The 23,654-nt window shown below is 40.6% G+C and overlaps 1 protein-coding gene and 1 non-coding gene across 4 annotated transcripts in view; one reads left to right on the forward strand and one right to left on the reverse strand.

The window, feature by feature from the left end:
• Positions 1-17,635, forward strand: part of lypd6b (LY6/PLAUR domain containing 6B) — a 256,416-nt gene extending 238,781 nt beyond the window's left edge. For all 3 annotated transcript variants that reach the window (XM_072258645.1, XM_072258644.1, XM_072258646.1), the window contains 2 exons: positions 8,320-8,450; positions 13,827-17,635. In XM_072258645.1, coding sequence (XP_072114746.1) covers positions 8,320-8,450; positions 13,827-13,997 — 302 coding nt within the window. In that variant the 3' untranslated portion in view covers positions 13,998-17,635. The remainder of the gene's footprint in view (positions 1-8,319; positions 8,451-13,826) is intronic.
• trnal-uag (transfer RNA leucine (anticodon UAG)) lies at positions 4,950-5,031 on the reverse strand. Its single transcript has one exon. It is a non-coding gene; the product is annotated as a tRNA-Leu (tRNA).
• Positions 17,636-23,654: the final 6,019 nt, after the last annotated feature.

Below are 23,654 nucleotides of genomic sequence, written 5' to 3' on the forward strand. Positions count from 1 at the left end.
TATAGAAATTGTTGAGTGTTTTACATGACAAACCAAATCTCTTCAATCAAAAAAACTAATGAAGCATAGCTGCTGTATTATTTTCTTTATAACTGCATCGATATGTTGGGATCAGGTTATAACCTTGCCACACAGGAACTTGAAATTGCTCACTCCCTCCACTTCTGATCCCTCTCTGAGGATTGGTATGTGCTCCTTCGTCTTACCCTTCCTGAAGTCCTCAATCAGCTCTTTCATCTTACTGACACTGAGTGCAAGGCTATTGCTGTGACACCACTCAACTAGCTGGTATATCTCGCTCCTGTACACCCTCTCATCTCCATCTGAGATTCTACCAACAATGGTTGCATCATCAGCAAATTTATAGATGGTATTTGAGCTATACCTAGCCAGATAGTCACGGTTATAGAGGGAGTAGAGCAGTGGGCTAAGCACACACCCCTGAGATACGCCGGTTTTGATTGTCAGTGAGGAGGATATATTATCACCAATCCACACAGATTGTAGTCTTCCGGTTAGGAAGTTGAGGATGCAATAGCAGAGAGAGGTACAGAAGCTCAGGTTCTGTGACGTATCAATCAGGATTGTGAGAATGATGCTGTTACATACTGAGCTATAGTCAATGAACAGCATCCTGACATAACTACAATCTTGCACTCAATGTCAGTAAGACAAAAGAAATGATTGTGGACTTCAGGAAGGGTAGGACGAGGGAACACAAACCAATCCTCACAGAGGGATCAGAAGTGGAGAGAGTGAGCAATTTCAAGCTCCTGGGTGTCAAGATCTTTGAGGATCTAACCTGGTCTCAACATATCAATGCAACATATCAGACAAGACAGCGACTATACTTCATTGGGAGTTTGAAGAGGTTTGATTTGTCACCTAAGACAGTCAAGAACTTCCATAGATGTACCGTGGAGAGCATTCTGACAGGCTGCATCACTGTCTGGTATGGGGAGGGGGGGAGCTACTGCACAGGACCGGATTCGAACTTGGGACCTTTTGCCCCGAAGTCCAGCGCTGATGCCACTATACCACCAGCTGGCAGACTGTATACCTTCTCTGATATTAAATCAACCATTGAAACCATTGAATTATGCTATTCGGCCCATTGAGTCTGCTCCACCATTCCATCTTGACCGAGTCATTTCTCTCTTAGCCTGACAGATTAAGCAATGTTGGCCTGTGTTTACCAGAGACTGGAAGAATGTGATGTGATCACATTGTGAAAGGGACCAACTGTAGAAAATCCTGGCTGGACTGCCTTTGACAAAAGTGCATAATCACAAAATAAATTTGGGAGAGGAATCTGCCACTCATGGCTGAGAAAAGGAGAAACTTCTTAATGCAAAGGGTAGGAATTCCACTGCACAGAGAGCAGTGGGCGTTTAGCTATTGGATGTATTCAAGCTGAGCTCAATTTTTCAAGCACAACAGGAGATCCAAGAACACAGGAGCTAGGTGGGAAAGTGGACAAGGGAGAGGACTTATTTAGAAGGTTACGCGACAAAGTCCTCCTTCTAAATGTGTAGTTTTTACTTTCTTCCAAATTTATCCAACACATTCAACACAGCAAGGCATTTGATAAGGCACCCCATGCAAGGCTTATTGAGAAAGTAAGGGGGCATGGGACCCAAGGGGACGTTGCTTTGTGGATCCAGAATTGGCTTGCCCACAGAAGGCAAAGAGTGGTTGTAGATGGGTCATATTCTGCATGGAGGTCAGTGACCAGTGGTGTGCCTCAGGGATCTGTTCTGGGACCCCTACTCTTTGTGATTTTTATAAATGACCTGGATGAGAAAGTGGAAGGATGGGTTAGTAAATTTGCTCATCTTGGGGGTGTTGTGGATAATGTGGAGGGCTGTCAGAGGTTGCAGTGGGAAATCGATAGGATGCAAAACTGGACTGAGAAGTGGCAGATGGAGTTCAACCCAGATAAGTGTGAGGTGGTTCATTTTGGTAGGTCAAATATGATGACAATGTAGTATTAATGGTAAGACTCTTGGCAGTGTGGAGGAGCAGAGTGATCTTGGGGTCCGAGTCCATAGGACACTCAAAGCTGCTGCGCAGGTTGACTGTGTGGTTAAGAAGGCATACGGTACATTGGCCTTCATCAACCATGGGATTAAGTTCAAGAGCCTAGAGGTAATGTTATAGCTGTATAGGACTCTGGTCAGACCCCACTTGGAGTACTGTGCTCAGTTCTGGTCACCTCACTCCAGGAAGGATGTGGAAACCATAGAAAGGGTGCAGAGAATATTTACAAGGCTGTTGCCTGGATTGGAGAGCATGCCTTATGAGAATAGGTTGAGTGAACTTGGCCTTTTCTCCTTGGAGTGACGGAGGATGAGGGGTGACCTGATAGAGGTGTATAAGATGATGAGAGGCATTGATTGTGTGGATAGTCAGAGGCTTTTTCCCAGGGCTGAAATGGCTAACATGAGAGGGCACAGTTTGAAGTTGCTTGGAAGTAGGTACAGAGGAGATGTCAAGGGTAAGTTTTTTTACACAGAGAGTGGTGATTGGATGGAATGGCTGCTGGTGATGGTGGTGGAGGTGGATACGATAGGGTCTTTTAAGAGACTCCTGGACAGGTACATGGAGCTCAGAAAAATAGAGGGCTATGGGTAACCCAAGGTAATTTCTACGGTAAGGACATGTTCGGCACAGCATTGTGAGCCGAAGGGCCCGTATTGTGCTGTAGGTTTTCTATGTTTCTATTCTTGTTCCTTCCAAATTTATCCAACAAATTCTTGTTCCTAACACGAGAACATTTGCAGAAGCTTGAAATCCAAAACAACACACACGAAATGCTGGAGGAACTCAGCAGTCAGGCAGCATCTATGGGAAAGAGTAGACGGTCAATGTTTCAGGACTGAGGAGGAATGGGGAAAATACGAAATATATCTGGCAGAAGGAAGGAGGACATTCGTGTTTTGGTTGAGTTTACTCTTCAACCCAGATGAATACGGATGTGAACCCTTTACCAGCAGCATAAGAATGAGTGTTTCAGAAAAGTAATTCTCTTTGTGTTGTAATGTGAAAAAAGTCACTGGAGATATAAAGTAATATTTATTCAACTAACTGAGACTCTTTCTGACGGAAGAGGCCCTTACATGACGTGTTATATTCTAAAGGTCAAAGGATAGTTCTAAATTTACATTGTATCTACAATGCTTCCTTTGAATTATATTTGATTTCCACACCTCCTTCTTCACACCCGCACTCCAGGCACCCAAAATGAATGTTAATCAGCATTGCCTGGTTTTTCAATTAACCGCTGTTCATAGCTCTCGGAACCTATTGTCCAGGGCTGCATTTTAAATTTAATCAACGGTCCATGTTCAGGTCTAAAGATTGGCTGCTGAGGTTAGTTGCCGAAGTTAATATTTTGCTAAATAACCTAACACCAGAATACTCACTAACACTCTAGATGACCGTACTACAATGTATGGTCAAGCAAACCAAGCCAGGCCAGAAGCCCTTGGGTAAATGTCACAACACCTGAGAAACGTGTTAGTTGCAAGTAAAATTGCTTCTGAATTGAAATAAATATTCTGCCATCTTATTTGACCTATCAAAATGAACCACTTCACACTTATCTGGGTTGAATTTCATCTGCCACTTCTCAGCCCAGTTTTGCATCCTATCAATGTCCCGCTGTAACCTCTCACAGCCCTCCACACTCTCCACGACACCCCCAACCTTTGTGTCATCAGCAACTTTACTAACCCATCCCTCCACTTCCTCATCCAGGTCATTTATAAAAATCACAAAGAGTAGGGGTCCCAGAACACATCCCTGAGGCACACCACTGGTCACCGGCCTCCATGCAGAATATGACCCGTCTACAACTACTCTTTGCCTTCTGTGGGCAAGCCAATTCTTGATCCACAAAGCAATGTCCCCTTGGATCCCATGTCTTCCTACTTTCTCAATAAGCCTTGCATGGGATACCTTATCAAATGCCTTACAGAAATCCATGTACACTACATCTATTGCTTTACCTTCATCAATGTGGTAAGCCACATCCTCAAAAAATTCAATCAGGCTCGTAAGGCACAACCTGCTTTAGACAAAACCATGCTGACTATTCCTAATCATATTATGCCTTTCCAAATGTTCATAAATCCTGCCTCTCAGGATCTTCTCCATCAACTTACCAACCACTGAAGTAAGACTCACTGGCCTATAATTTCCTGGGCTATCTCTACTCCCCTTCTTGAATAAGGGAACAACACCTGCAACCCTTCAGTCCTCTGGAACCTCCCCTGTCCCCATTGATGATGCAAAGATCATTGCCAGAGGCTCAGCAATCTCCTCCCTCGTCTCCCTCAGTAGCTTGGAGTACATCTCGTCTAGTCCCGGAGACTCATCCAACTTGATGCTTGTTTGAAACTCCTTATTATGTTCTATAATACTGGTGGGCATCCTAAAACATGCAATACACATTCTGCTAATGTTAAATCTATAAAAACTATTACAAATCGCTTACTCAGGAACAGAATGTCAAAACAAAAAGTATGAAGTCTTTATAGAAAAGGTGGATCAATATTCAGAAGAGAAGATGGATTTGGGTGAAATTTTATACCAAGCCTGCAAAGCAAATATTATATAAGAAACTTACCATGAAGTAAATAGCACTCTACACAAAAGTTTCATCCTGATTACAGGGTGCAAGCCACTGTTGGTGAACAAAGTTCAAAGTAAACTTTATTAACAGAGTGTCACTACATACACCTCTGAGTATCATTTTTCTGCAGGCATACTCAGCAAATCTATAGAATAGTAACTATAACAGGAGCAATGAAAGATCAATCAGAATGCTGAAGAAAACAAACTGTGCAAATGCAAATTAAAATAATTAGTAATAAAGAAGAAGAACGTGAAATACCAAGATAAGAGTCCTTAAATTGAGGTATTTGTTTGTGGGGAAAATATCTCACTGGCAGTGGTGGGATTTGAACCCACGCCTCCGAAGAGACTGGAGCCTAAATCCAGCGCCTTAGACCGCTCGGCCACACTACCAACTGCAGAAAAGGGTCAGTGCTGTCACATCATGTTCCTCTTTTGGAATTATTCATCATGTTTTAAAACTTCTGAATTGTCAAGAGATACACACAAAATGCTTCCTATGGATGCTGCCTGGCCTGTGTGTTGCTTGAATTTCCAGCATCTGCAGATTTTCTCGTGTTTGAATTGTCAAGAGATAGTGGGTTTGTTTTTTTTAATAAAATAAAGACTTTATGGAGAAAAATGCATAAACCATCATGATGTGAAGGTACATGACTTAGTAACATTGTAGTATCCTTAGTCAGGTATTAGATTAGTAATTGTCTCTCCACTTGAGTTTAAGGCTCCCCTTTATTTCAAAGCTTAAAGTACATTTATTATCAAAGTATGTATACGTTATACAGCATTAAGATTAATCTCCTTACAGGCAGCCACAAAATAAAGAAACTCAAAAGGTAGATAGATACTTTATTAATCCCAAAGGAAATTACAGTGTCACAGTAGCATTGTTAGTGCACAGATATACAAATATTAGAAGTAAGAAAGAATAAAAAATAATTACCAAAAATAAAATAAGATATACAGGATTTACAAGTCAAAGATTACAAGATCACTTCCCCGGCTCTAGGTTGACTCATTATAGAACCTGGTGGCTGAGGGTAAGTGTTAGAGTGATTTTTGTGTTTAGGACATATACATTTAGCAACTGATTTGGCTACCAGTCTTCACACCTGAATATGGATTGTGGATTTAATTTGGAGTGCAGCTCTGAACAATGAGTTCCTAAAGTCAGTGAATCTCAGACCAGACAATGCTGATTAAAATTCATTTGGATGTCTGTGGTGTGGATGTAAACCAGGAGGTGTGAAGGTTGTATGTACTTTCAAAGAAAGCATTGTCCATATATTGTACATTTGGAGTTGTCCTTTGATTTTGGCACAAAAAATATCGAATCCCATGTTGGGGCAGCAGATCTTTCAACTGAAAGCATCTCCACGTGATGCCTGCTGTACCTTGTTTTGTTGAATAACGAAGCTGCTTTGTATCTTCCAGTAATTTTTTCCAGTGACTTCATTCAGCCAACAACAGTAAGAATGACCTCATATGATGCTCCCTGGAGCAGAATCAGAATCAGGTTTATTATCACCGGCATGTGTCATGAAACTTGTTAACTTAGCAGAGCAATGCAATACATAATACAGATGAAAAAATAATAAATAAATAAGTAAATCAATTACAGTATATGTATATTGAATAGATTAAAAATCGTGCAAAAACAGAAATAATACATATTAAAAAAGTGAGGTAGTGTTCACGGGTTCAATGTCCATTTAGGAATTGGATGGCAGAGGGGAAGAAACTGTTCCTGAATTGCTGAGTGTGTGCCTTCAGGATTCTGTACCTCCTATCTGATGGTAACAGTGAGAAAAGGACATGCCCTGGGTGCTGGACGTCCTTAATAATGGACGCTGCCTTTCTGAGACACTGCTGCTTGAAGATGTCCTGGATACTTTGTAGGCTAGTACCCAAGATGGAGCCGACTAAATTTACGACCCTCTGCAGCTTCTTTCAGTCCTATGCAGTAGCCCCCCACCATACCAGACAGTGATGCAGCCTGTCAGAATGCTCTCCACAGTACATCTATAGAAGTTTTTGAGTGTTTTTGTTGACATACCAAATTTCTTCAAACTTCTAATGAAATATAGTCACTGTCTTGCCTTCTTTATAGTTGCACCGACATGTTGGGACCAGGTTAGGTCCTCAGAGATCTTGACATCCGGGAACTTGAAGCTGCTCACTCTTTCCACTTCTGATCCCTCTATGAGGATTGGTATGTGTTCCTTCATCTTACCCTTCCTGAAGTCCACAATCATCTCTTCCATCTTATTGACCTTGAGTGCAAGGTTGTTGTTGCGACTCCACTCCACTAGTTGGCATATCTCATTCCTGTATGCCCTCTCGTCTCCATCTGAGATTCTACCAACAATGGTTGTATCATCAGCAAATTTATAGATGGTATTTGATCTATACCTAGCTACACAGTCATGGGTATAGAGAGGGTAGAACAGTGGACTAAGCACACATCCCTGAGGTGCACCAGTGTTAATCGTCAGTGAGGAGGATATGTTATCACCAATCCACACAGATTGTGGTCTTCCGGTTGGGAAGTCAAGGATCCAATTGCAGAGGGAGGTACAGAGACCCAGGTTCTGCAACTTCTCAATCAGGATTATGGGAATGCTGTTAAATGCTGAGCTATAATCAATGAATAGCATCCTGACATAGGTGTTTGTATTGTCCAGGCGGTCTAAAGCCATGTGAAGAGCCATTGAGATTGCATCTGCTGTTGACCTATTGTGGCGAAGGGCAAATTGCAATGGGTCCAGGTACTTTCTGAGGCAGGAGTTCAGTCTAGTCATGACTAACCTCTCAAAGCATTTCATCACTGTAGATATGAGTGCTACCGAGCGATAGTCATTAAGGCAGCTCACATTATTCTTCTTAGGCGCTGGTATAATTGTTGCCTTTTTGAAGCAAGTGGGAACTTCTGCCCGCAGCAGTGACAGGTTGAAAATGGCCTTGAATACTTCTGCCAGTTGGTTGGCACAGGTTTTCAGAGCCTTACCAGAGGTAGCACAGTTGCTTTAGTCTATTACTGAAAGTGTTCCTCTTTTCAATCAGGATGGCATGCAGGACAGGGTGAGAAACATTGTCCACAATGCCAGAATTTTTCAGAGGGTCCTTAGCTCTACCACAGCCTGTAGTATGTCTATTTTGATTCCTATTACAGAGCCAGCCTTTCGAAAGAACCGATTAAAAAAAAGACCGTCAAACACCTGATGCGCAGAGAGGAAAAAGTCTTGCAAACAATAAAAGTAAGCAAATAGCATTCAGAACTGAAAATTAATGGAAGACACGAAGCCAAGCATCACTGCAGCTGGAGTAGGACATAGCCTCAGTTCATTGCAGAGCCAAATAAACGTTGTGGGACCACGGACATGAAGCCGGTCAGCATTGCAGCTGGAGCAGGCCACGGCCTATGTTAGGTGCAGAGCTGAGTAAACGTCGCGGAGCAGCGAGCACAACTGGGCAGAATCGGCCTGCCCCTCAGCTCCGGTTCTGACACCCTGACCTTTTCAATCTTTTCACTAGGAGAACTAAATTTTAAAATTGTGAGATATTAAATGCTTTCTTTTAAATAGACAGGGTTTAAAACAAAACAATGGACAACCTGTTTTTATGGGTTTCAGATTGGTTTGCAAAGAGGTCTCACAACGCTGTTGTTATTTTTCTGTGTAACAGACACGGCGTATTGCCTGACGGTGCACAGATTTACAAGTCACGGCGGGAGTGAATCAGTTTCAAAGAGATGTGTTTCTAAGGAAGAATGCCGTTCTGTGGGGTGCCATCATTTCAGGAAATTTGGTTATACGGTAAGTCCTGGGATAACCATTTTGGGTTGAAGGGCCAATTTCCGTGCTATGGACTGTAGTAATATATATGAACAATTTTGTGCATTATCTAAAGAAAGATCTGCATTTATATCACATCTTTCACATACTCTCATGTATGACGTTCTGATTTAGTGCCAGAATTGTAGTTACATTGGAAATATAGCCAACAGGTGGCTAATGCATACACTGTTATTTGCAAAGGCAAAAGTATAATAATGAAAAATAATCTCTCTATAAGTGTTATGGGTGATAAATATTGAATATCTCTCCAGACTTTCATTTTCCAGTCTTCCAGTCAAGATGGCGCTTGCATACAATGCTTCTTAGGTTGACATCTTCTGGATAGTTCATGAAACCATATATTTCTCTTCTTTTCTGTCTTTTACATTTGTTTCTCATTTTGAATGTGGTTCTATAACTGTTGGAGCCTGTGATTTGCAATTTGGAGATCGTTTGGGTGGCTCAGTGCTTTGCCGTCTCTGAGGGTATTCCAGGAGGCAGAGGCAACATACGGGAAGCCCGCGGTGCGAAGGCTGTGAGCTGATATTCGACTCCATTTCACTGATTAAAGCTTCCATTGTTCAGCGATTAAAGTGACGAGGGAGATTGAAACACTGCCTGCCTGCCCTTTTATCACTGGTGAGATTGATCTGCACGGAGAGGGGAGACTGCCTTTTTATCACTGGGGAGGTTGATCTGCACAGAGAGGGGAGACTGCCTTTTTATCACTGGTGAGATCGATCTGCACGGAGAGGGAGAATATTGCCCAGGTTTTCTGCATTTCAGAAGTGAACTTGGACAGTAGACTTAACCATATAACAATTACAGCACGGAAACAGGCCATCTCGGCCTTTCTAGTCCGTGCCAAACTCTTACTCTCACCTAGTCCCACCGACCTGCACTCAGCCCATAACCCTCCATTCCTTTCCTGTCCATATAGCTATCCAATTTAACTTTAAATGACAACATCGAACCTGCCTCAACCACTTCTGCTGGAAGCTCGTTCCACACAGCTACCACTCTCTGAGCAAAGAAGTTCCCCTTCATGTGACCTCTAAACTTTTGCCCTTTAACTCTCAACTCATGTCCTCTTGTTTGAATCTCCCCCACTCTCAATGGAAAAAGCCTATCCACCTCAACTCTATCCATCCCCCTCATAATTTTAAATACCTCTATCAAGTCCCCCCTCAACCTTCAATGCTCCAAAGAATAAAGACCCAACTTGTTCAACCTTTCTCTGTAACCTAGGTGATGAAACCCAGGTAACATTCTAGTAAATCTTCTCTGTACTCTCTCTATTTTGTTGACATCTTTCCTATAATTTGGTGACCAAAACTGTACACAGTACTCCAAATTTGGCCTCATCAATGCCTTGTACAATTTCAACATTACATCCCAACTCCTGTACTCAATGCTCTGATTTATAAAGGCCAGCATACCAAAAGCTTTCTTCACCACCATATCCACATGAGATTCCACCTTCAGGGAACTATGCACCATTATTCCTAGATCCCTCTGTTCTACTGCATTCTTCAATGTCCTATCATTTACCATGTATGTCCTATTTTGATTAGTCCTACCAAAATGTAGCACCACACATTTATCAGCATTAAACTCCACCTGCCATCTTTCAGCCCACTCTTCTAACTGTCCTAAATTTCTCTGCAAGCTTTGAAAACCTACTTCATTATCCACAAGACTTCTTTTTCAGTCATGTGCTTTTTTTGTATTTTGTGTTTTTTGCCCGATTTCTTATTTTCTTGTGTGTGGGGAAGAGGGATTTGGGAGATGATGTGCCTGTTTCCTTTTTGTTTATTTTTTTGTGTGGGGTGGAGAGGTTTTGGGGGTTGGTGATCCTGCTGCCGCTCTTCACTTACTCGATTTCGTGGCTATCTGCAGAAGAATTGCAGAGTTGTATACTTCAATAATAAATGAACCTTTGAATATTAACTTGAGCAGAAGAACCTTGAGCTTAATGTCTCATCTCACAATGAAATTTTCCCCCTGCACTACACTGGACTGTCATCCCAGTGATTTTATGCTGAAGTCGGCATCGAGGAGTAGGCCCACTGGTGTGCCCTGTTACGCAATGAATAAATACAACCAGCTGTGGATTTCACCAGCAGCTGGAGGGAAAAGCAATATTTTTGAAAGATGTAAATTGGTATTGATGTCCTGGTAGACTGCCATCCTCTTAAATGGACTCTTATGCCCAGGAATTTGTTCCTAATCCTATCTCTTTCAACTAGGATTTGTTACTTAACAGCAACAAATCCTAGTTGAAACCCAGTGCACTTGCTGCTCTGGGGCCCAGAGGAGATCCCTTTCAGGCGACCATTATGATAATTTTTTTCATTTCCTAACTTTAGTCTCAAACGTAGAATAAAGATGAAACAGGGTCACATTTTTACTAATGTGTACGTTTTAATTAATAAAGGAAAGTTTGAACCAAAGATTTAGAAGTAAAGGGTGATTTTATATTCTCTTATAAGCATGTTATGTACATTACGTGTTATATCTTTATCTTAGAACATTGATGCTTGGAGACAGAACAACATTTATTTAGGTACACAGGAAGTTTCTTTCTTCTTCGTACTTGATGCAAGTTTGTTTAAGTTGATTACTGTCACAGAAAAATCTCTCATTAACAATGTTATAGCATTTTGCATATTTTATACAAATTGTATCTGTGACTACAATTGCCGAAGTAAGACATAATTTTTATTATTTTTCAACAATAGCTATTTACAAACCAGATGAAAATTACTCAGATATGCTATACAGTTAATGGCTCCATGTCATCCCAGCTGCCCGGTGGAAGACCTAAGGAACAAAGAATTTACTTTTGACTCCTGTACAGGTCCACAATCCCTTATCCGAAATCCTTGGGGCCAGTTGCATTTCGGAATTCAGAATTTTTCGGATTTCAGAATCCCTCCTTATTGGTTCTGGGACCCCCCCGCGGATACCAAAATACACGTATGCTCAAGTCCCTTATTTAACCTGTCTCAGTGTGGTGGACTTTAGGACCTGGCAGAGCTCCGGACCTGCGCACATCCTCCCCTATACTTCAAATCATCTCTAGGTTACTTATAATACCTAATACAATGTAAACGCTATGTAAGTAGTTGTTATACTGTATTGTTTAGGGAATAATGACAAGAACATTTTTTTATTTCCAACAAAAACATTCAATTAAACATAAAAATATACAGCTTCAAATGAACTGAATCAAACTCATGGTAAATGACTTATTGGAATAAATGTGGAATGTCACTGTCACTATAAGACTTCAGTAACTTGGCTTTCTGTTTCATTAAATCATATACAGTGGTAGTTACGACACCATATTCTTCAGTAAGACGCCACACAGACATACCACGATCAAGCTTCTGCAATAACTCCACTTTCTGCTTTATTGATAATGATAGATGCTTCCTTCTCTTTTTCTCATTGTTACCCATAGGGGTATCTGCAGCTCTTTTTGACATTTTCACAGTGAAATTAAACACAAAGTCTACAGTGAACACAAAATATCAGCGAACAGAAAATGCACATGTAACCAGTATGAGCGCTGAGCCAGAACTGAGGTCTGGTGGCCTCTGCTAGTGCTGCCACGTCACACCTGAGTGACGTCAGCTGTTGGCGGAAAAAACTTCGGTTTTCGGAGTTTTTTGGATTTCAGAATTTGGGATAAGGGACTGTATACCTATAATTTCATTTATAATGTATCAATGGATTAATTAGCTTTCTTCCTGCACTTTCCCCTGGACTCTAGCACAGCAAAGGTTGGGACACCCAATAGTTCAGACATTCAGTTCAGTCAAGATGAATCTCAAGATTGTATCTGGAATACGTTCTTCTTCTTCTTAAGCCCTTAGGTTCCAGTGGAGCATAGACCGTCGATGACCTCCTGGCTCCATCGTCCGGAGTCAATGATATGGTTAGAGTTCATCAATGTTTCTGTAATCCATTGTATCCACTGTACAGGTGATTGGCCTGTACAGCTTCACCAGAGCCCTGTTAGCTGACCTTACCCATTTCCTCCTCTCACAGTGTGGACAGAGGGTTTGACTTTGAGAGGCTTATGGAATACATACTTTGATCATAAATGTACTTTGACTTTGACATCATCTACAGCTGGTGACAAACCTTTCGATAATACAATCTCAGCCTCCTAACTTGCCTTTTTTAAAATCAGATATTGCCATAAATGTACCAATCCTTTTAACCAGTTTTCAACAGGTGCAATTAAAATAAGATAGTTGGTATCTGAGCATTTTCTCAGGAGAGCCTAACTGAGTTGGCAATGAATTGGTGCCTTGTTGAGTTGCAGGAGTGTTAGAAGAGTCAGTGGAGGTAAAGGCATTAGGCACACATGTAAATTGCAGGCAATATTGAGGTAGAAATGCATGGTTTGGGTTGAATGGTCTCTTTTTGTGCCATTAAATACTGAAAAATAGAAGCAGGAGTGACCATTTGGCCCCTCATTGCTTCTCTGCTATTCCATGAGGATATTCTTCAATAAGGCTGAACTTTAACCTCAGTGTAATTTTCCTGCACTGATCCTAAATGAACTGGAATGTGACTTTAATGAGGATATTTCCCCCTCACCTGGCTGCAACTATCACCTTAAGGTTCAAAGTTCAAATTAAATTTATCAAAGTACATGTATGTCACTTTGACGGAATTAGATATGGCCCTTGTGGCTAAAGGGATCAGGGGGTATGGAGAGAAGGCAGGTACAGGGTTCTGAGTTGGATGATCAGCCATGATCGCACTGAATGGTGGTGCAGGCTCAAAGGGCCGAATGGCCTACTCCTGCACCTAATTTCTGTTTCTATGTTTCTGTGTCACCATATACAACCCTGAGATTCATTTTCTTGTGTGCATGCTCAATAAATCTATACAATAATAACCATAACAGAATCAATGAAGGGCCCAATTTGGGTGTTCAGCCAGAGTGCAGAAGACAAGAAACTGTGCAAATATAATAATAATAATAATAGATAAACAAGCAATAAATATTGAGAATATGAGATGAAGAGTTCTTGAAGGTGAGTCCACAGGTTGTGGGAACATTTCAGCAATGGGGTGAGTGAAGCTGAGTGAAGTTATCACCTTTGGTTCAAAAGCCTGATGGTTGAGGGGCAGTAATTGCTTTTGAACCTCGTGGTGTGAATCCTGAGGCTCTTGTACCTTCTTCCTGATGGCAGCGGCGAGTAGGTGGGGAGGGGTCTATATGTGATGGACCTGCCAACTTGTACTCCTTCCCCTCCCTCCACCCTTTTCTGGCTTCACCCGCCCCACTTCCTTTTCAGTCCTGATGAAAGGTCTCTTGTGCTTTTATTTCAGGAGTGCATTTCCTGTTGTGAAGGGATGATCTGTAACATTGAAGTGCCAACGAATCACACAAATGCGGTGTTTATGGTGAAACGGCTGCATGGGTTGCCTTCGTCTTCCAGCATTGGGATGCAGAACATAATCTGGATCACAGCACCTCTTCTACTCCTTTTACAGATCTGATGCAGCAGCAAGTCAAGTCTGACTGAGTTCTTTAAATCCATCAGCCACGTTGTCTGATGCCAGCTGCAGAAGGAAAGCACTGCCTTCCTGATACTTCCAGACATTTACACTCAAAGGAGTGTGATGTCATTTTTTGAGTTTAAAAGCATACAAAGACTGGATAGAACTTATCAAATGGGCAAAACTGCTGTCATGATGGACTCCTGACTTACCTTCAGTGAGTCCTAACTGCCAAGCGAGGAAGACCAGAGGATGTTTAATGAACATGATATATACAGAGTCTTTTTTTGTGTTGAATCTCTTTTTTTTTACCTTGTTTCCTATGCTAAAAATAGTATTCTGCTTGCATGGTGATGTTGCTTTCTGACACCTGGTGAATACAATTGTAATCTGTACATGATGTCTGCAAACTATTTGGTCACATTGGAGCAATTCTTTTCTGGTTTATTCACGATCGTTCCTTTCTGTGCCTTGTGGTGCATTGGGTGGCAAATCTGCTGTTTCCTTAGCATTTTTCTGTTTTTTGCGAGACCGAGTTGCTAGCTCGACGCTCAACCCAGCACAGATGGAAAGTCTGCAAGGAGCCGTTCTGATCTGAACCTGGGACCACTCACCTCAGAGTCCAGTGTGGATGCCTCTACACCACCGGCCGGCAATTGCATGATTACTGGAGTAGAAACTGCAGACAGATTTTCTACCAACTGGACCCAATGATTCGAGACAAATTACAGCTTATTCCAGTTTAGCCCAGGAAGAAGTCAAACAACACAGGAAAGCCTGAAGGTTGAATTTGGGAGCTCTTCTGGCCTGATTTGACAGTTGGAACTCTTGGAATGAGGTCAAAAGAACAGTAATAGAAGTTTTCAATAATAACTTGGTTTAATTGTTTGATTTTGCTTAATTCGCTCAAAACTGATTAGATTATAATTCCTAACCACCTGCCACCTACAATCTCAATGCATTAAATTACAATTTATATTTAAAAGCCTTTTCTTAGAATTATAGAATCATACAGCTTGGAACAGACCCTTCAGTCCAATGCATCCATGCTGAACGTGTTGCCCAGTGAGCTAATCCCATCTGCCTGCTTCTGGTCCAAAGCCCTCTATACCTCTCCTATCTGTGTACTTATCTAAATGCCCTTCAAATGTTGCTAACATGCCTGCATCAACCACTATTTGTGGCAGCTCATTCCAATACACCGAGTGAAGAAGATGCCTCTGATATCCCTTTTAAATCTCTCAACTCTGATTTTAATCTTATGCTGTCCCGTTCTTAGCAACCCTTCCTGGGAGAAAGACTGTGTGCTCTTTTCATGAAATTCTGCACCCTTTTTTCTCCAAACATACCTTTGCTCATTGTGGCCAAAAAGTTCTATTTTAACTTCATCAGTCCACAGGACTTGTTTCCAAAATGCACCAGGCTTTTTTAGATGTTCCTTTGCAAACTTCTGATGCTGAATTTTGGCCGCAGCCAAAAGAGCAGATGAAAAGAGGATGGCTTCTACAACAGGATAATGATCCTAAACACACCTCAGAATCCACAATGGACTACCTCAAGAGGCACAAGCTGAAGGTTTTACTATGGCCCTCACAGTCCCCTGACCTAAACATCATCTCGAATCTGTGGATAGACCTCAAAAGAGCAGTGCATGCAAGGCAGCCTAAGAATCTCACAGAACTAGAAGCCTTTTGCAAGGAAGAATGGGTGAAAATCCCCCAAACAAGAACTGAAAGACTCTTGGGTGGCTACAAAAAGCATTTACAAGCTGTGATACTTGCCAAAGGGGGTGTTACTAAGTACTGTCATGCAGGGTGCCCAAACTTTTGCTTCGGGCCCTTTTCCCTTTTTGTTATTTTGAAACTGTAAAAGATAGAAATACGAAAAGTGATCTTGCTTAAAATATTAAAGAAATGTGTCATCTTTAACTTTATGCCTTTCGGAAATCAGGTCATCTTTTACTCGCTGAGCTATTCACAGTAACAGAAATTTTGACCAGGGGTGCCCAAACTTCCGCATGCCACTGTAGCTGCAATCTCTCAACATATCTGGTCCTCCAATTCCCGCTGATCGTTGGAGGGACTGATGATACAATCCTATCAGATTGACCCTTCTTATCTTTAACTTTATTGGATAGTAATCTAGAAATGCATTTCTTTTGGCAAGTCAGAAACCTCAAAAGCAATAATTGTAACAAATAAATTAAGACTTCATCATATGTTATGGTTGAAAGTAGATTTGGGATGTAGTTAAACCAAAGGCTAAAATTGTTATTCCAGTGATTGTACTTTGAAGTTATGTTTGCATCTGATGATAGATATGTAGGAAGAAAAACACATCCAAAAGCAGTTAAAATTGTAGTGATAGAATTACTGAGACAAATTATTTCCACAAAGATTATACGATGCAAACTGACCTTTACCATGCGAGTAAAGTTATTATTTGATAAGCTTGAGAATCCAGTATTGAACTCCAGTCCAGCCTAATGTGCTGCTGTGAGACATTTGATATCTGCATGTTCAGTCATATTCATTTGTTTGTTATATGCCGTGTCGTATGACATAGGCGATCGTGGTGTTTGCATGACACAATTGTTCTTGGCAAATTTTTCTACAGAAATGGTTTGCTATTGCCTTCTTCTGGGCGTGTCTTTGCAAGACAGTGACCCCAGCCATTATTAATACTCTTCGGAGATTGTCTGCCCGGTGTCAGTGGTCACATAACCAGGACTTGTGATATGCATCAGCTGCTCATACGACCATTCACCACCTGCTCCCATGGCTTCATGTGGCCCTGATTGGGGGCTAAGTAGGTGTTACCCCTTGCCCAAGGGTGCCCTGCAGAGTTATATTAGTTCTATCAATAATAACCTTCAATTACTGGTGTGGTCTTTGATGAAGAGATACGACTAATAACATGGTATGACAGAAGGAAATTAATATTTTCTGTTACAATCAAAGCATGGAGATTTTCTCTTTAGGTCATAGAAGTTTCTAAACTAGTGGGAGATGCTGCTGAGAAAGATTATTGTGACACAGGCAACAGGCATGGCTGCTAGAACATGACCCACCCAGCCAACACACTTTTTGTCCCTCTTCCCTCCGGGAGAAGGCTCAGGAGCTTGAAGACTCGTACGGCTAGATTTGGGAGCAGCTTCTTTCCAACTGTGATAAGACTGCTGAACGGATCCTGACCCGGATCTGGACCGTACCTTCCAAATATCCAGACCTGCCTCTTGGTTTTTTTGCACTACCTTACTTCCCATTTTTCTATTTTCTATTTATGATTTATAATTTAAATTTTTAATATTTACTATCGATTTGTACTCCAGGGAGCACGAAGCACAGAATGAAATATCGCTGTGATGATTGTACGCTCTAGTATCAATTGTTTGGCGACAATAAAGTATAAAGTAGAAGCCTGGAACAAAAGCCTTATCCTGCATTTACAACAGTCATTTCATGTTGAGCCCGAAATTCTCAAATGTAAATAAATGAGAGGGCTAAAGTTTTTAAAAACTTACTTATTTTTCCATGTATTGGGTGAGCAGCGTTTGGACTTGTTCAGAGAGAGTGCTCTCAGGATATTTATATTAATATTGACCGTGCTTGAATTAGTGGTAAAGTATTTTGTATGTATTTCCCTAGCTTTCTAAGATATTAAATGTATAACGTGTGTCTCTCCCACAACTGATACATTTCTTAAATGGTCACCTACTATTAGAATATTTGCTGCTGGAATACTGAACTGAGTGATCTAAAAATTTCAAAAATTTGACAAATACTGTAGATTATGGAATCAACAACATCTCACAAAAAAAATCAAGTTAATGAAAAACCAGATCTCCTCCTTTAGGCAGGAAAGTTAATGATGAAGAAGTATTAACATTTAATGTGAATTAACTGCAGAAAGTGATGCGAATACTCAACTGGTCAGGGAGCTTCTGACTGCTTCTACTTGTCAGGAACTCTTCTGATGCTGCTCGACCCACTAAATATTCTCAGCATTTTCTGTTTTTAGAGGTGTATAAGATGATGAGAGGCATTGATCGTGTGGATAGTCAGAGGCTTTTTCCCAGGGCTGAAATGGCTAGCACAAGAGAGCACAGTTTTAAGGTGCTTGGAAGTAGGTACAGAGATGTCAGGGGTAAGTTTTTTATTCAGAGAGTGGTGAATACGTGGAATGGGCTGCTGGTGACGGTGGTGGAGGCAGACACGATAGGGTCTTTTAAGAGACTCCTGGACAGGTACATGGAGCTCAGAAAAATAGAGGGCTATGGGTAACCCTAAGTAATTCCTCAGTTAAGTACATGTTTGGCACAGGTTTGTGGGCCGAAGGGCTTGTATTGTGCTGTAGGTTTTCTATATTTCTCTGTTTATTTTGCAAGTAATTTAAACATTTTACTCTTTTTTCATTATTCTGGGGGCTTCCCTCTTACTTTCCATTAGTGAAGAAAGATCTCGGCCTGAAACGTCAACTATTTATTGATCTCCACAGATGCTGCCTGACCTGCTGAGTTCCTTCAGCATTTTGTGTGTGTTGCTTAAGAAGGCCCTTCATCAGAGACTTCGTATTCCTAATACGAAACTATTTTACGTTGACCACGGGACAGGATATGTTTTAATCCTACTGTTTTCATAAAACTGAGTAGGAATGTATTTGCAGTAAACACAACAATTGGGACACATAGAGACCAGGACAATTTTGGCCCAATTAAGCAGCTGCCCCACTTTGCCAAAGTTTCATAGAAATGGTTAAAAAGGTATATAAAAAAAACAACCATTTAAATGAGTAACAAATTAGGTAATTAAATAAAATACAGAACAAATTAGAACAGTACCAATACTACTGCAGTACTATAAAATTGTATTAATTCCTAACAGTTGTAGAAGGAGGAATGCATTCAGTGTACACCACAGAGATCTTTTGATTGACTGTAAATTAACAAAATCAGCACTGATACCTAGTGCAGATAATGGACTGCCTTCAAACAATGCTTTCAATGATTGCATCCTCCAGATTTTCATTTTCATTGCAACATTCAAGATGATTGCAGATACCTCCAAATTCTTCATAGGTCCTAACTTGATGGAAGGAGTGAAATAATTTTGTTTTCACTCCTAGCCGTTTCTGGCAGCGCCAAGCCTGAAAGCTTGAAACCGCAGTGAGCAAAGCAGTCTTCCTGCTTATTTCTTGCCAGCTTTTTGAACACAAGCACACACAGCTGAATGTATTTTTAAAAATTGTTCAGTCTAAGCATAGCGTAGTGTCTTATGGCCACGCAAATGCATGTGACTGTTGCTGGTTAGAAACAGTTTGCAATAATCTCCTGTCCCAATTAAGTGGCATATTACCAACTAAATGAAGGGAATTCTGGCTATTTTCTCAATTTTTTTTGTTCTTCGAGAGTTGTCCCAAATGAGTGGCTACTGTAGTTAACTGTTGCCAAATTAATTAACTGTAATCCACTGTCATGATAACATATGTTTACTTTAAATTAGTTTATTTTGAATTTTAAACTTTAAACATCCCTCCAGCAAGAAACCTATGTGCCTGGATAATTTTTTTAAAACAACCTTGCCAACCTTTAGTCGAAAACAGAAAATACAGAGATATTCAGAAGGTCAGGCCCCATGTGTGTGAAGCGAAATAGTGTCAACACTTTCAACACTTCCACTTGTTTTAGAAATTACTACTTAGTTCCATTGTACTCCGAAGTTGATAGTATGGTTTGAGTTCGTCAATGTTTCTGCAATCCACTTCTTCCACTTACAGCTTCACCAGACCCCTGTTGGCTGGCCTCACCCGTGTCCACCTCTCTTGCTGGCCTTACCTGTGTCCACCTCTCTTGACGGAGATGTAGGATTGGACTTTTGAGAGGAAGTTTTAGTCATTGCTGTTCTGAAATCTCTCTCTTTGCTCCTCCACCCAAGTTGGACTTGCATCTTGCAAGTAATGTGTCCTCCCAACTGCATCTTCAAAATTGAACTGCTTTGCATTTATGTGTGTTAACTTCAAACGCCGATTATTTGCCCATTCTGCAGATATCCTTCTGTAATTCTTAAGGATGATGTATACAGGTGCTGCTTGACCTGCAGAGTTTTCAGTGCTGTCTGCTTTTAGTTCAGATTTTCAACATCTGCAGTCTTTTTGTTTATTCTCATTTTCCCTTCTGTAATTTGTTGTAGTCTTCCTGAGCATTGGCTACCTTCCTGAAATTTGGTATTATCTTCAAATTCATGAAGAATGTGCTTGATTCTAAATCATTAAAATGAATTATGAACAACTGTTGAATCAGTACAAATCTTGTGAGATACCTGTGGGATTCTAGTGTTAAATAATGTTTTTTTTAAAATTCCATTCCTCTGTTTTCTGTCTGGAAGTCATCTGACAATCCATGGTGGACAAAAGCATCCTAACATCAGGTGACACAGATTGGCACCTTTTCCTGGATGTATTCAGTCACTCAGACCAATGATTAGTGCAGTCATATCCAAGTATGTTTGCCAGGATCTACAGAAATAGTTGGCACAACCAAGTGAACATCACTGGCACCTGGTCACCCTACCATCCCAATTTTCACATAGTTCTAAGGCTTACTGTGTTTCAGATTTAAACTGAAGGGTCTGGAAAGTTTATTTTCTATCAGAAGCCGCAGGAGTCCAAGCTAATTTTACCTTAAAGTTCCAGATATAAAGCAATTTTAAAAATGACCTTCAGAGGAGCTGTCATTGGTACAGAGCTGATACTGTGTTTGAGCAAAGGAACATGGGTCAAGCTAACATTTAATGTGACATTTTCTTTCTTTTGATGGTTATTTTTTGGAACCAACCTTACCATTAATTGAACCAGCATTCTGTACATAAATTTAGACCCCAATCCTCACTGAAGATTTGCATGGAACTGTGAGGAATTTTTGTGAATGAAGAAACTAAGATCATGACCAGTGACCATGCAAATGACTTTTTGGACCTCTTTATAGTTGATATTTCATTCTTATAGTTTAAGATTGAAATGCAATACCTCAGATAATTGAAGTTCAAAGTACATTTATTATCAAAGTATGTATGCATTGTACAACCTTAGAGAATTGACTCCTAACAGTCAGCCACAAAACAAAAAAACTTCAAAAGAACCAATTAAAGAAAAAGAACTGTCAAACACCCAATGCAGAGAGAGAGAAAGAAAAACTGTAAGAGTAAGCAAATAGCTTCAGAACTGAAGTTTGATGAAAGACAGAAAGCCAGGCATCACTGCAGCAGGAACAGGCCACAGTCTCAGTTCAGCACAGAGATGAGTAAACATTGCGGATTAGTGAGCAGGACCAGGCAGAACCGGCCCTCATTTCACCTCCGGTCCCAAAACCCAGACCTTTTCAATCTGGCCTGGCGCCTAAATCATCCAAACATTTGGTCATTCCTCACTCTTGGACTGCTCTGGGCATGGACCCCGCTACCCCGATTCTGCCCATTCACAATCTTTCCAATTCAGCCCGGTGCTTAAATTGATAAGATGTCGGGATTTCCCTCGCTCTCGGGAACGCTACGACTCTGCTTCGACCACACCGTCTCTCGCCTCGACTGTGCCTTTCCTGCGCCTCCACCTCTGTCACCGCTGGCCTCTCCATTGTTATTAGTGATTGTTATGAATAAAGTGTTATTAATAAGGTATTTAGCAGTTTTCTTTGTTTTGTTTTTTTGCCGCCGGTAAGTAGTTGCTGGACATCACCAGTGCCATCTTAACCAGCCACTTCCACCAACCTTGTAAGAAATTCTTCTGTCCATATTTGTCTGGATATTTAATCTTCTAAAGCAACACATACAAAATGCTGCCTGACTTGTTGAGTTCCTCCTGTGTTTTTTGTGTGTGTTGCTTTTGAATTCCAGCATCTGCAGACTTCCTTATGTTTATTATTTAATCTTCTCTTTCAGAATTTAATCTAACATCTATTACATAGCAGTTTATTCGTGTATGATTCATGTGAACAAAGGAATGCTAAACAGTATCTTGGTTACTGTTGCATGCACATTTCTCCCATATTGCCAGTACACTAATGTGTACTTGGTGTTGATCTGTACCAAAGTGAGGTCCTGAAATTTATTGTCTAAAAGGAACTGTGAAGGTTGACATAATGCATTGAAATATCTGCATGAATGATCAATTTTCATTTCAAATCCCGTGAAGTCCCTTGTGCAAAAGATAATCAACCATTTTCTCTGACAGCATAACCCAAACAAAGTAAGTGCCCTGATATGATGCTTTAGAATTGTATTAGATCATAATATTAACTGATAGCGGTGCATTGGGAATTCAGACTCAAAAGCTTTTGCTTCTGTTTTGGCTGCCAAAACCTTTTGAAACACATTTGAAATTCCCTTATTATATAAAAAGTAAGAATTTTATTTTCCACTCAGGCAAATTGTTATTACATTAAAAGACTGAAACATTGCTCAACTTTACTATAGTACTGGTTTCCCTGGATACTTGGCAGCTCCGAAGGTGCAGTGATTCTGAAAACAAATGACCTAAATTTGAAGGCATTGTAATTAATATCTGAACTTGTTTTGCCAACTTTTGGCTAATCCATCAGATCTGAGTGATGAACTATTCTATTCTAAACAGTGGAATTAGAGAAAATCTGGAAAATTAATCAAGTTGGCGAGAAATAAGCATTAAGACAATTCAGAACGGTTTTGCTCATTTCTGTTTCAAGCATTCAGACTTGGAGATGCCAGAAACAGCTGGGAGTGAAACTGCCATGTTGCACCTTGTCTTTGGACTGGGTGTATTATAACTTTCCAGACCGAACATTGTGTCTAGCAATTTCAGATAATAAACATTTGCTGATTTATTTCAGTTTTTACTATCTACTGTATTTCCATTACTATTATTATTGCACAAAACTTTTTTTCCCTCTAATATTTGTAGAATTAACCTCTTGGGACCGATCACACACATTGTGACCATCACAATGTGGTACTGACAGTGACCAGAAAAGAAATCTTTCTAGTTGAAGAAGTGCTTGGTAAACTCAAACTACCTGTAACAAAGTGACTGCAAAGATTAGGTTTTTGGAGAAGTCATGGCAGAGAGTAAATTGTGATCTAGATAGATTGCACTGGCACTGCCTTACTGGCACTGGGAGAGATTCACCTGTTATGTTCAAAGGAGAATTTGATTAATTAATGAAGGGAATAAAAGATATTGGATATTGCAGTTAATTAATTAAGTGATGCCACACCGAGTAGGCCCTTCTGGACCAACCCAGCAAATGCACAACCCCAGTTACCCCTAAGCTAAGTGAACCCTAAGTGAAATAGGTTTCTTTCATTTGACAAATGAAATGAGCAATCAACTAACCCTACCTGCTGAATATATTTTCAGTCCCGAACATCTGCATTTAGGTGCAGTCACCTTAATCTTCTCTCATTGCAGTCGGCCTGCTGAACCCTCAAGGCATTTCCTCCTATGGAAATGAGATCCTGACTTCACTGTGGAAACATATTCCAAGTACAGACTAGTCAGAGTTCCACAAAAAACCTGCAAAATTCGGAGTTCAAAGTAAATTTGTTATCCAGGTACATACATGTCACCATATACAACCCAGCGATTTGTTTTCTTGTGGGCAACCATGGTAAATACAAGAAGCACAATAGA

This window comes from Mobula birostris, chromosome 5 (assembly GCF_030028105.1).
Source record: "Mobula birostris isolate sMobBir1 chromosome 5, sMobBir1.hap1, whole genome shotgun sequence".
NCBI lineage: Eukaryota > Metazoa > Chordata > Chondrichthyes > Myliobatiformes > Myliobatidae > Mobula > Mobula birostris.